This window comes from Sceloporus undulatus, chromosome 3 (genome assembly GCF_019175285.1).
Source record: "Sceloporus undulatus isolate JIND9_A2432 ecotype Alabama chromosome 3, SceUnd_v1.1, whole genome shotgun sequence".
In the NCBI taxonomy this organism is placed as follows: domain Eukaryota; kingdom Metazoa; phylum Chordata; class Lepidosauria; order Squamata; family Phrynosomatidae; genus Sceloporus; species Sceloporus undulatus.
In genome coordinates, this window is record NC_056524.1 from 8419060 (window position 1) to 8432879 (window position 13820).

The 13820-nt window shown below is 43.0% G+C and overlaps 1 protein-coding gene across 11 annotated transcripts in view; it reads right to left on the reverse strand.

The window, feature by feature from the left end:
- The window catches only part of TENM4 (teneurin transmembrane protein 4), an 840211-nt gene that overhangs the window by 46793 nt on the left and 779598 nt on the right, over positions 1-13820 (reverse strand). For all 11 annotated transcript variants that reach the window (XM_042456125.1, XM_042456124.1, XM_042456133.1 and 8 more), the window contains 2 exons: positions 8287-9164; positions 2117-2289 (listed from right to left, as the gene is read on the reverse strand). In XM_042456125.1, the coding sequence (XP_042312059.1) occupies positions 2117-2289; positions 8287-9164 (1051 nt within the window). The remainder of the gene's footprint in view (positions 1-2116; positions 2290-8286; positions 9165-13820) is intronic.

A 13820-nucleotide genomic window follows, 5' to 3' on the forward strand; every position in this document is an offset into this window, starting at 1 on the left:
GCTCAACATCACCCAATGGGTTTCATGGAAGAGTTGAGATTTGAACCTTAGTCTCCAGAGTCCCAGTCCAGGGCTAAAGTCACTACACCATCCTGGCTCTCTGTTAGTGACATACACAAGCATAAGTCCACTGTATACCTGTGTGTGTCTTTTTGTTGTTGTTGCAGAGGTTGGTATTTTCTTCTTCTCTCACCACAGGGACCAAAGCCCTGCCCAGACTCACCATTTAGATACTGTCCCCGACCTATGGCCATTCAATGGCAGGTGGAGAATAGGGGTTAACTGGAGAAGGATCTGGTTATGTCCCCATAGCAAGACATAGACCAATTACATAATCTGCTAGGAGTTCTGGAGGCCTTTGGAAGATCTCAGTGAATGATGGCACTGGTCTGCACCAGGCTATGGGGAAATAACAATGTGCCTTTCCAAAACCCCTACTCTCTATCAGACACTGACTGGCTGTATGGTGGCAATTGTAGCAGCTTTTCTTTTTAATGTAAAGAACAAATCTTGCCAAGAAACCCTGTAATAGGTCCACCTTAGGTTAACCTAAGTCAGAAATGACTTTGAGGCACACAACAACAATAAGGGTTTAAATTTTGTATGGTGTGACTTTTTTCTGTATTTATTTTAAACTTTTCCAAGCCACCTTGAGTCCCAAACTGGGAAAAAGGTGGATTAACAACATCACCATCATCAACAACATGGTGAGACTGCGAGGAATGAGAGGGGAAATAAAACATCATCCCATCTGCAGAACTTTTACGCTAACCTCTGGAAAAAGGATCTCAGTCTCTAACTGTAATGCTTTATTTAAAAATCAGGAAAGAGCAGACAAAATTTGCCATGTAAACCCCAGGACCATCTCAGCAAATCACACCTCCCTCGAAATCCCTACATACAACAACCCCCAAATCCCCCAAATAATTGGACTCATGAATGTGACAGTAACAACAACTAGCAAAATCTGAGTCTGTATTAGAATAACTCACATTTCTTAGCGTTACAGATCCAAAAGTATTTATAGAATATATAGAATATATAAAATGATGATGATGATGATAATGTACTATTTTAACTGTTTTTAAGTGTTTTTGTCTTTTTAAAATTCTTTTATATTCTTTTAACAAGTGATCTGTTTTAAAATTATAATGGTTTAATTCTGTTTTAATGCTCTTTTTTGTATGTTTTTAACCCTACTGGTTTTTTTTTATTGAAAGCCTCTCTGAGTCCCAGTTTTGGGGGAAAAGCAGGATATAAATAAAAATAGTAAATAATAATATATTGAGTTGTACTATGTAGTCATGATTGTGGTACTATTGCCATGAGTGTAAATACCCCCAAATATACCTTAACAGCAAGCAGCCACTCTGAGTGATGGAGATGGGTTCAACTGGTGACTGGTGCACACCAGGATGATATTTCCACACACGCCCAGCCCTTTGTCCTCTGCTGGGGCGCCATCTTGCCGTGTGCCTGTTTACAAGGGGTACACCACGATGATGTCCCTCATGCGCAGTGCGCAATTGGCACTGTGCACAAAGGGCATCCTAAGGCTGTGCTGTGGCCCTTATGGCATCCCTTCTAGGGTGCAAATAGGAGCCGTGTTTCGTGGCCTCCATTTGCACTGGGTTGGAGGTATGACGTGCAGCTGCCGCATCCCCAAACCAGCACATCCAGGGGCAGCACAGAGCTGCCCCTGAACACGCTGTCTGTTGAGCCCCTAAGTTGGCAACGTAAGACCTTGGCCAATTTGTTTTTCTTCTGCATTCCTGGGGCTCCCTTTACCCTCTTTTCTTGTTAGGGAAGGAACACAAGCTTCTAAATGTTAGTTTCAATACTTGCCTAGTGCTCCTTGGTTGGCCCAACTAGAGCAAACCCTTTGAATCAATTAATGCAGATTGATGCCACTTTAACTGTCATGACTCCATCTTATAGAATCTTGGGATTTGTAGTTTGTTGTGGCATCAGAGCTCTCTGATAGGGAAGGCTAAATATCCCACAAAACTACAGCTCCCAGAATAACAAGACATTGAGCCATGGCAGTTAAAGTGGTGTCAAAGTGCATTATTTTTGCAGTGCAGAGGCAGCCTCAGTCAGCAAATGCGAGACTCACCTTGCAGGAGGGTATAGAAGGCACCTGATGCTGAAAGGTTGGTTGTTATGGTGACATCATCTTTGCTGGAGGTTTGAACCTGGACATGGACTGAGCTGTCTGTGTCACTCCGGAAACTGCTGACCTGACCAGTAGGGAAAGTGATGTTGGTGAGACGGCCAAAGCTGTCATATCTGGAAGGAAAAGAGATGTGTGAGAAGAAAGGTGAAGCTGCAGAGTTGAGTAGACAGATAGAGATGCACAGGCCAAGAATCCTTGTGGCACAGCTTTTGCTTTGTTTCTGCAAATGCGTTTGGGATATCCATCTTTGCCCACAGAAAACAGTTTATTTAACTCTGGGCCCAATGTACACGACTCTAGTTTATTTCAAAACCAGTATGACTTGGCTATCCTGACAAAGCATGGTTAATATAAAGCAGAAGTGAAAGTTTCCCACATTTCATGGCTATGCTGGAAGAGAAGGGGGGAGTCCCATTTGAGAGGCAAGCAGGATATAAAGCAAATAAATAAATAGTCCGAGATATGCTGACTCAGCAATGTCTTTATTTAACTCCACTCTTTCCTCGACTCTTGACCGCTTTACCCCTGTCTCTGTACGCACTTCTTCCTCTAAGACTAGGCCTCAGCCCTGGCTTAACCCCATCATCAAGTTTCTCCGGTCCTGCTCTAGAGCGGCTGAACAGTGGGCAGATTTTATTCATTACAAATTTGTTCTTTCTTCCTTCTCACATCCCCTGTCTTTGGCTAAACAAACTTATTACAAATCATTGATCTCTGCCAATGAGAGGCGCCTGCAGCATTTGTTCTCCATCTTCAACTCTTTGCTTAAACCTCCCTCTCCTCCTGTCTCTTCATCATTCTCTCCTAATGACTTTGCTAATTATTTCCTCTCAAAGATTACCACTATTCGCTCTGAGATAGTCCCTCCAGATTCTTCTTCTGCTCATAATCTTCTTTCGCATTCCCTTAAAAATTTTTCTGTGTTTCCTCCTGCTTCTTTGGATGAACTATCTACACTTCTGAACTCTTGCAAACTTGCAACCTGTTCTCTTGAGCCAATTCCTACTCGTCTTCTAATTTCTATAGCTCCCTCTTTTCTGCCCTCGCTTTTCCATATCTTCAATCTCTCTCTCTCTACAGGCTCCTTCCCTTCAGACTTCAAACATGCTCTCATTTCCCCAATTCTGAAAAAACCTTCTCTTGACCCCTTCTCTTTGTCTAGCTATCGTCCGATTTCTCTTCTTCCCTTTCTTTCTAAGGTTTTGGAACGGGTTGTTTATTCTCGCTGTCTTGAGTTTCTTGAAGCCAACTCCATCCTCAATCCCTTTCAGTCTGGTTTCCGCCCAAGGCATTCCACAGAGACAGCTCTCACTAAGATTTCAAATGACCTTTTACAGGCCAAGGCTAATGGCCTTTACTCTGTTCTCATCCTTCTTGATCTGTCTGCAGCCTTTGACACCGTTGATCACTCTCTTCTAGTTAATATACTTTCTGACCTTGGGTTCTCAGACTCTGTTCTCGACTGGTTTAGATCTTACTTGTCTGGCAGATCTTTTGCAGTGGTTGCTGGCGGTCAGACTTCATCTCCTGTTCCCTTATCTGTTGGAGTTCCCCAGGGCTCTGTTCTGGGTCCCCTTCTGTTTTCTCTCTACACACTGTCCTTAGGTAAACTCATTAGCTCTTTTGGTTTTTCCTACCATCTGTATGCCGTTGACACCCACCTGTATCTTTCTGCCCCTGACCTTTCTCCAAGGCTTGAACAGCAAGTTTCATCTTGCCTCACAGCTGTCTCGCAGTGGATGTGCCATCGGCGTTTGAAGCTCAACATGTCCAAGACGGAGCTTCTTGCCTTTCCTCCTAAGCCCAACCTTCAACACTCCTTTTCTGTCTCTGTGGACAACATTTCTATTCAACCAGTCCAGCAAGCCTGCAGTCTTGGTTTTATCTTTGATTCTTCTCTGTCATGTATCCCTCAGATCCAGACCACAGCCAAGGCTTGTAGATTCTTCTTATACATTATTGCCAAAATCTGACCGTATCTCTCCGCCTCTACTGCCAAGATCCTGGTCCATGACCTAGTGATCTCACGACTTGATTACTGCAACGTCCTCCTGGCTGGGCTTCCTCTTTCTCACCTCCGTCCTTTAATTTCTGTCCAGCATTCAGCTGCACGCATTATCACTTCCACCCACCGCTCTGACCACATCTCTCCTGTGTTGGCATCCCTTCACTGGCTCCCCCTCACATTCCGCATTCAGTATAAGCTCCTGCTGTTGATGTTTAAAGCCCTCCATGGGCTGGCCCCTCCTTACTTATCAGACCTTATTTCCCCTCACCTTCCCACTAGGGCCCTCTGTTCTGGTAGTCAAGGTCTGCTGTCCCAGCCCAGGATTTCCTCTGCCCCATCCCGGATTTGCCCCTTTTCACTCGCTGCCCCTCACTCCTGGAACTTTCTTCCCCTGCGAGCAAGAGCCATCACTTCTTTAACCAGCTTCAAAATGGAGTTGAAGACCATCCTGTTCAGGGCAGCGTTCCCAGGCATTGCATAATTGTCACTTGCTATTTGATGTTCTTTTGTTGCCTGTTTTCTCGAATCATTTCCTGTATTGCTATGTATTTTATATGTATTATCCTACTAGAGAGGCCCCTTCCTCACTACCACTCCCTTTGTGTCGTGTCTTTTTAGATTGTAAGCCTGAGGGCAGGGAACCATCCAATTAAAAAGATTGTATGTACAGCACTGTGTAAATTTACAGCGCTTTATAAATAAAGGTTAATAATAATAATAATAATAATAATAATAATAATAATAATAAATATGGCTAGGCTCATTCTCATCATGACATGTTTTACTGTCCATAGTAGGGCATTACTTTTATTAGAGCCAAGCAAAATGACACAAATTTGTGCAAGCTCCTGAATTTTGTGTACTTCTATGGCAATTTGGTCCAAATATACATATTGCCCACCTGTGGATTTTGGATTTTGTTCTTATGGATTAGTGTGGATATCTTAGCAAGGTTTTTTTTCTTTTCTTTTTGGCATGGTTCATCATGATGTCCAAATACATTCATTTTTTGAGAGTGTGGGATCTATCTACACATATATCCCTAAGAAACAGCCAGGTTTACATCTACCCAGCTCCATTCCTCCAAACAGAAACCCATCACACTCCTCACTGTTCTGTTTGTCTGTGTGCTTTTTCATAAGTGAGGAGTTGCAAGGAAGCAGTAAGTCAGGCAACCTGCTGACAACTTGTGAAGGACAATGGATGTATTCACAAGACCAACTTGTCAACTGCATCATTTAAAATAAACAAAACAAAACAAAAATCCCCCAAAACATCCTGTTTAAAACTGGGTAGAACCAATGGCATGGTACATCTCTGCCTCTATGAAAGTACTTAGATACCACACAGTTCAACGGGAATAATAGGCAGGCTAGCAGAATGCCACTTGTGTCAATGCAGGAATATCCTAGTATATGTAGGGAGGCAAATCCTTCCCATGTCAATTCATTTCACAGTTAATCCAGCTAGGCCCTGTTTCCACGGCCAAGGGATTTAAAGGTAGGCTGGTCTCCATTGCTTCCTAATATCCTCATGTTCTTTTAATGCTCTGACTTGCACCAGAATTAAGGACAAATACTGAAATGAAGGAAGGCTCTAAGTAGCCAGTGCAAGCAATGAATTCATCACCTGCTAATGTAACCCGCTGCCGATCTGATCAAGCAACCCCTGCCTTTCACAATCACAGTGGCAATTATGAGGCTGACAAAGGAAACCACAGCCATCCATCCCCAAGCAGAAAGGCATTTAGCCAAGGTTCACTGCACAGAATTAAAGCAGCATTTGGTACTTATGAGACCTAATTGTTTGCTTGTGAACATCCAACGCCATCATTTGTCACATTACTAGCATGGGAAGAAAGCAGTGATTCCAGAAATGCCTCTTTGGAAGGGCCAATCATTCCATTGACCCAAATTCTATACCTTCAGCCACAGCTGTGGAGTCAGTTGGAAGCAATTTTTGGTGGAGTTGGCGTCAGGAGCTGATAGAAATACACCAACACCAACTTCAAAATAAAAACCTAATGTATTATATCAACATGTGTATGTGTTCCTTCCAACTCTTAATATTCTGTGAATCTATGGGGCTGTACAGACCGCCCCTAAGGGGCAGCCTGCAGCTGCCTTTCTCTGCGCCAGATCAGGGCTGCGGTGTGTAAAAAGCGGTTCCTTTCTGTGCTGCAGAAAGGGCGCTGTAGGCTCTGGCACCACAGCTTTTTGGCGCGTCTTTGGCACTACATCATCTAGATGCAGTCCCAGAAAAGCGCCAAGACACCACGCGCCGTGTGGTGCAGCGTGTGGCATCGTGCTGGCCTGAGGGCAGAGTTGGAGCATGCTTTGTATGGATGCCACACCCAACTCTGCCCCCAGGCCAGCCTTAATGGCCAGTCTGTACAGCCCCTATGTTCTGTTAGTCTTAATTTTATGGGGGGGGTTTGTTTTTGTTTTAAGGTATATCCTATGTTACTGTTAAAACCATTTAAAATTTATTAAACACACACACACACACACACACCAGTGTGTGTAGTGGTTTGAACGTTGGACTATGACTCTGGAGACCAGGGTTCTAATCCCCACTCAGCCATAGGCAAGGACATTCTCTCAGCCTCAAAGGAAGGCAAAGCCAAACCCTCTCTGAACAAGTCTTGCCAAGACAATACTGTGATAGGTTTGTTTTAGGATTGCCGTAAGTTGGAAATGATTTGAAGGCAACAACAACAATAACAGCAACAACAATAACTGTTGTATATTTACCTTCATAAGAATTTGGTAAAGTTTTCCTGTACGGAAATTTTAATCAAACAAAAATATATTTTATATTTTGTCAATCTGAATAGCCTGATGATTCATGTAATGATGAAATGCCTTGTGGTACCATTTCACGACAGTGAATTTGTTATTACTAATTCATATACATCTGACATTTCTGAAGGAATCAGTAGAAAAATAGGAGAGTTGGAATTGAAGGTTTGGTCTGTTGCCCTGCTTTCAGCAACTTTTGACTGATGAACAATCACTGGGAAATGATTATATACAGTTATTTAATGATTACATAGTATTGTTATAATTTGTGGCTCACACTGAAATATGCTCCAAGTGACAGTATTATTTTAAATTGCCACAAGTTGTGGAGACCACCATAGGATTGGACAGATTTAGAAAAGGGATCAGTGCAGAGCCTGGAAAGTAATTTAGAAGAAGAAATCATATAATGACATGCTGAGGTCATCCATAACTGAGTAGTGGCAGCATGATCCTCTGTGCCCCAGAGCATCATGCGAGTACTGCTAAGTTGTGAAAGGGTTCTGCATGTCATTAGATTCATTCTTCTTTAAAGCCAAGTTCCAGGCTCTGGGTTGGATTCAAAGGAAAAGGTAGGCTGTTCCGGGGCTACTGGCCAGGAAGATAGCTGTATCAAAGGTCATTATTAGCCCATGTACAACCTGCAGGTTCAGAAAAGACAATACACCATATTAGTTGTGTGTGTGAGCAGGACAATGGAGGATTACTACTGCCTTCATGCTTTACTTGAGGGTATTCCGGAAGCAGCTGCTTAATTTATGTGTAAACCAGGATGCTGGACTCAATGTACCTTTGCAGTTTGTTGTTGTGTGCAAGTTGTTTCAGAGTTACGGCGATCCTATCAAGGGGTTTTCTGAGGCAAAGTGTGTTTGATTCATCCAAGATCATCCAGTGAGTTTCCATGGCTGAGTGGGGAATCAAACTGTGATGTCCCGAGTTGTAGTCCAACACTCAAACCACTACACCACAGTGGCTCTACCTTTACAGTAGTGGTAGGTAAACTGTGGCCTACAGGCTGCAAATGGCTTTCTGGGGGCCCAAATATGGTAACTGAAGCCCCTTCTCAAGTTTCCCAACACTCCAAAATGCAGAAAAATATGGCTGACAATCAGCCACAATGGCATCTGGAAATGATGTTACATCATTTTCAATGTGTCAAAATATGCTGATGCAGACAGCCGGTCAGTTGTGTGTGCATGGAGTGCCTCTCAGTCCCTTCACATTTGCCCAACCCTGCTCTCCTCATGTTCTTAGTGCAATCTGTGATATGATTCAGAAATATCAAGCCCAGAAATACTTACTCATAAAATGTAGTCCACCCATTTTCATTACTCTTGGTAGCAAGGAGGCCAGAATTGCCGTGATAGGTCATCATGGCCACCTCATGGCCTTGTGCTGTCACACTCTTGAGGGCACTATTTGTGCCGATGGTTAGCCAATAGACCTGGCCATCTGGCACCACTATCCAGAGCGGCATCCCCGTAGAATCCCTCCGGATGTTGACCAAGTTTCCATTGTTGTCGGTAATCAGGGTTATGTCACCATCTCCCGTGTAGGTAAAATTGTAAAGGTAATCTCCAGTGGGAAGGCTTTGGGTATAAAGATGTTTGCCACTGGTGTCAAACAAGTAGAGCTCCTGATCAATGGGTGAAGATAATTCATACAAGTTCTGCGTATTGAGGAAGGGCTTATTTTTCCGGATGAACCGGATCCGAATGTTCCCAAGATCAGCCACATACAACTCGCCATCTGCACACACTGCAAGGGATGAAGGGGCATTGAGCTTGGCATCCTTGGCATAGCCATCGTCCCCAGAAAAACAATCACAGTTGGCATCATTTTTACAATCACAGCCACTGGGAGCACCAGCTACCAGTGAGATTTCCCCATTGGTAGTGACCTGCCGGATGCGGTTGATCTTCTTCTCATCTGTCTCTGCAATGTACAGAACCCCACTGTGAGAGACTGCCAGGGCTGTGGCAGATTCCAAGGTGGCATGAATGGCCACCTTACTCAGAAGGAAGTGATCAATACCCGGGACCTGGCAATGCATTGGCCTCCCTGCAACAATGCGTACTTGGTGGTTTTCAGAGATCTGTAACACGACGTTATTGTCAAGGACATACAGAGAATTGTCCATTGGGTTGACTGCTAGGTCTGTAGGCCACTCTAGACGGACCTAATATAATGGAAAAGAAGAAGGAAATGGTTGATAGGATATATTATGCTAATAGATATTGCCATGATTTATATATCAAAGCATGCCTTGGCATGCTCCTGGATGGATTGTTGCTACCGTTAACGAAAGAAACTGTGTAGCTTTTCTACTTTAATGCATTTTTGTGGGCTGAAGTAGATGCATTGGGAACATACAAAAGGCTTATAAATGGCAGAAGTCATCATTGCCTGGGCATGCCCACCTGTGGATAAAAGCTCATGATTGATATAGCTTGAAACCTAATAAAAGCTAAAACAGGATGTCTTGGGTGCTGTATAGTATATGCAAATATTACAACTAAAACAATATAAAATAATAAAGCAGGTGTTGGAGGCACGCACTAATGTTAGGCTTCTGATCCAAACAGTAGCTCCCGAGACCAAGTCATTGCATAGTTGATGTTTGAGCAGTTATTTAATTTATTTTATTGGATTTTTATCCCACCTTTCTCCCAAACTGAGATTCAAAGATAGGGAAGGGTTTATTAAGGATCATGATACAGACAGATGACACTGTGCTGCAATTTTAGTTCAAGATCATTTTATAATTTGGGCTCTGTACAAGATGAGAAGTCTTTGTACAAGGAGATACAGAATGTCTGGCCCTTGACGAACAGGAATCAACTCTGATTGAAATAATTACACATCGTAGACTCTTGTTTGGGGATGAGCCTGCAAAGTAGCATCTCCCTTTTTTGTGTATGAACTGAAGGATACCCCAGGAAAGTCTGCTAATCGCATACAGGAATACTTTCTAGCCTGTGACACTATGGAACAGTAATGAAGATAGAGCCAGTTACCTGGTGCCCTAACTCCTGCCAAAAAGGTGTTTTTAAAGCATAGGTGGGCAACATATGGCCCACTGACCCCAGACACCACCCCTGTGGGTCCTGGTTTGCCTGTACTGGAAAAAAGTGGGTTTTAGGTCAAAAAGGAAAACCACTGCTCCTAGAAACTTCCATGAGTAGTGATCATCATGTAATGCAATAAATACCCCAAAGGCACTAGATCCTGTCTGATCTTGGAAGCAAAGCAGGGTCAGGCCTGGTTAGTACTTAGATGCGAGACCCCCAACGAATACCAGATGCTGTAGGCTATATTTCATAGGAAGGAACTGGCAAAACCACCTCTGAGGATTCCTTGCCTAAGAAAGCCCTATGAAATTCATAGGGTCACCATAAGCCGACAGGTGACTTTAAGGCACATAGACACATGGAGAGAACCTTTCTTCAGTGTAGAATTCAAAGCTATAGCCATGTTAGTCTGAAGAATCTCTCTATGTATTGCGTCAGTGTGTATATATTACATTTTAATTTATAATTGTTTTAATCTTTAAAATTGTTTAATTGTTTTTAAATTGTATATTTATGTATTTTAATATTTTGCATTGTTTTTGAATTGTATTGTTTTATACTTGTTCACTGCCTTGAGTCCCTATATTGGGAGAAATGTGGGCTATAAGAAAATAATAATAATAATAATAATAATAATAATAATAATAATAATAATAGTGTGAAAGAAAGAGTCTGCAGCTACACTACAGAACTGATGCAGTTTCATGCTGATTTAAATCCCACGGCGCCATCCTATGGAATCCTGGGGTTTGTAGGATGGAGCCACGAGAGTTAAATCAGCATCAAACTATATCAGTTCTGCAGTGTGGCAGCAGACTTGCTTTCTTTCACACACACTCACATGCACATACACACATTGAAGCAAGGTTATCTCTCTGTGTGTATGTGCCTCCCAGTTTGTTGTGCTACCAGGACTCTCTAACAGAGAAGGCGAAATCTTTCCCAAATCTGCAGATCCCAGGCTTCCACACCACTGAGCTAGGGCAGTTAAAATGGTGTCAAAATGCATTAATTTCTGCAGTGTAGATGCAGCCTAGATGGAGGGTTCTCTTTGTTTGTAGGGGGAGAGCGTAGCACCATGTACCAACACTGCAGAGCAATACCACCCAGACACAGATTTGCCACCTCAGTGAGAACTAGACAGCTGGAGCTAAGCTTGTGCCTGTTTTTTCCTTTTGTTTTTTTTTGGCTCCTGGCCCTCTTTAACCCTTCCTGTGGTAAAACATGACAGCCTGTGGTTTCCCCTTCAATAATGCATGCCTTTCTGCCTTCCCCACGGTCTTCCAAGTGACTGCTACTACGCTTGCAGCCTCGAGTTAGCATCAAGAATGTAAGTTTATTCAGAGACACCAAGGGAATTCCCCTCCCTCCACCTCTTAAAACCAATTTCTTGTCAACAACGGCAGCTAAATATTTTATGGCTCCTGGTCCCTCACTGCCTGAGGGGGCCTGACTGAAGAGACCTCTCGAGTTGCTTTATATGATGGAAAAGATAGTTCCCGAGTTGGAGTTCTTTTAAAGAGACCTCACGGCAGTATTTGTCTTTGGCAGATGGTAATGCAGAAATGGGTCCTGCACATGGAGAAGAAGGGAGTGTGGCAACATGAGAGGCAGTTGATAGACTGGCAGTGGGTTTTATTTCTTTTAAAATACGGTGGTCTCTCCACATTCACTGGGGTTAGGAGAGCAGGACCCCTGTGAAAGTGAAAACTGACAATAGAAGCAATCCACTTTTTTTAACCTGAGAGAACACCTCTCTATGACTCTCTAAGTCCTCCAGTGCAGCTTTATGGTCAACATCTGCCAGAAGTGGACCATAGAAACATACTGGAGGACCTACAAATGCCTAGGGAAGTATTTTCTTGAGGAATCTTTGAGTCCTCCAGCACGATTCTATGGCCAACCTTCAGCAGAGTTGCACTGGAGGATCTAGAGATTCCTAGAGAGAGCATATTGCTCAAATCCACGGATACTGAAATCCACAAAAGTCAAAGCCATAAACGTGGAGGGCTGATTGTAAGCTTCCAAAGAAGTAGCACCTTTGAGACTAACTGAAAGAAAGAAGATGGCAGCATGAGCTTTCGTAGATGAATGTCTATTCCCTCAAATCCAGCAATACTAGAAGAGCTCTCTATATATTTATTCTATAGACCAGGGGTAGGCAACCGTTTTGAGCCGGGGTCCGGGTTGCTGTCCCTCAGACAACTGGGGGGGCCGAAGCCAAAAAATAAATAATTTAATAATTTAATAAATAAATAAACCGGGACAAATGTAGGACAACATTTTCAAATGGTGGACACTTTTTTTAAAAAAGTGGAGGACACGCAAAAAAAAATTGCTGATTTTTTAAAAAATGTTAACATAAATGCATGTTTCTGAGGCGTCTATAGACAATTGCCCCTCTTGCCCCTGCACGCGAGAGGCCAAAGGCCCTGGCGGCAATTGGCGGCAGGACCGGGCTGGGGCCGGTCCCAAGGCCTCGCCGGGCTGCCTCTGGCCCGCGGGCCGCAGGTTGCCTACCCCTGCTATAGACTAACACGGATATATCTTTGATTTTTTCAAAGAAGGAGGTGTAGTCTTTTTTTTGTTGTTGTTCTCACAGTATGTCCAAAGATGAGCTGGAATTGGAAGAAGTGAGGCCAGAGAGGGAAGGGATGCTGAAATCCACTGCTGGATGGGGAGAGGGAAGAATATGGCAGCACATACCCTCCTCTTCTGCTTAGAAATGGAAAGAATCTTCACAAGGTTGAAAAATGGGATTTTTTGGACTCACACATTTCTTCTGGTATTGGAAAACCCAAATTGTTGTGTAGGAATTATACTGTGTGTGAGAAAAATCATTTTTGTTCTTCCCAAACTCCAAACTACAACGAGCACTAATGTGTACAGAAAGTGAAAAGTGAGCATTAATGTCAAAATAAACTGCACAGAAAGTGGACAGAATAGGCTGCTTTTTACTTTTGGGATTTTCCCAAAAGTAAAAAATGGCCCATTTTGTCCACTTTCTGGGTGGTTTATTTTTGCTCAATGCCCCTCATGGATGTGAAAATAATCCCACTTTTGTGGGATTTTTCCTGGATTTAAATCCTGTTTCGGCACAGGATTTAGGCACTCAGCCTCCCGTGTGACAAACTCCATAGAGTCAGACATGTAGTATAGTTTATATTTATTTATTTTTGTGTGCTTTCTTCCTTTGTTGATTGTAAACAGCATTCTAAAGCATTCTTGATGGTCAGGGAAATAATGAATTAAAAAGTAACATTCTGAAATCTAAATAAAATACTAATCCAGATTTAGAAAAACAGTCTCCACGAAGTTCCTGCTTGTAAGAATGGAAGCCACCATGTGCCAAGATGGTTTTAACAAACAAAGTTTACCTTTGGTCCACCAGGCAGGTGACCTTTGTAGCCTGTAATTTTTATCCTGCTCATAAATGCCAGACAGTGGGGTAGCTGCCACAAAAAAACCAGAGGAGCAATCTTTTCAAATTAGGGAATGAAAGAACCAAAGGAACAGGTGCCAGGTGGAAGCATGGAAATTACATGGGTGGTTACAAAAGGAGGGGAAAAAACAACCATACAACCCATTGGTTTCTATTGTGCCCAACTAACAGCATTCAAACTTTCCAGCCAGGAGCTGAGGTTTTGCAGAACAAAGCTCAATTCCTGAAGCTATTCAAATGGCATTTTGAGGCACACAACTCTGCCAGACTTGGAGGTCATGCCTCCAGTCTGGTAGCGATTATCTGGATGGACAGTGGCCCC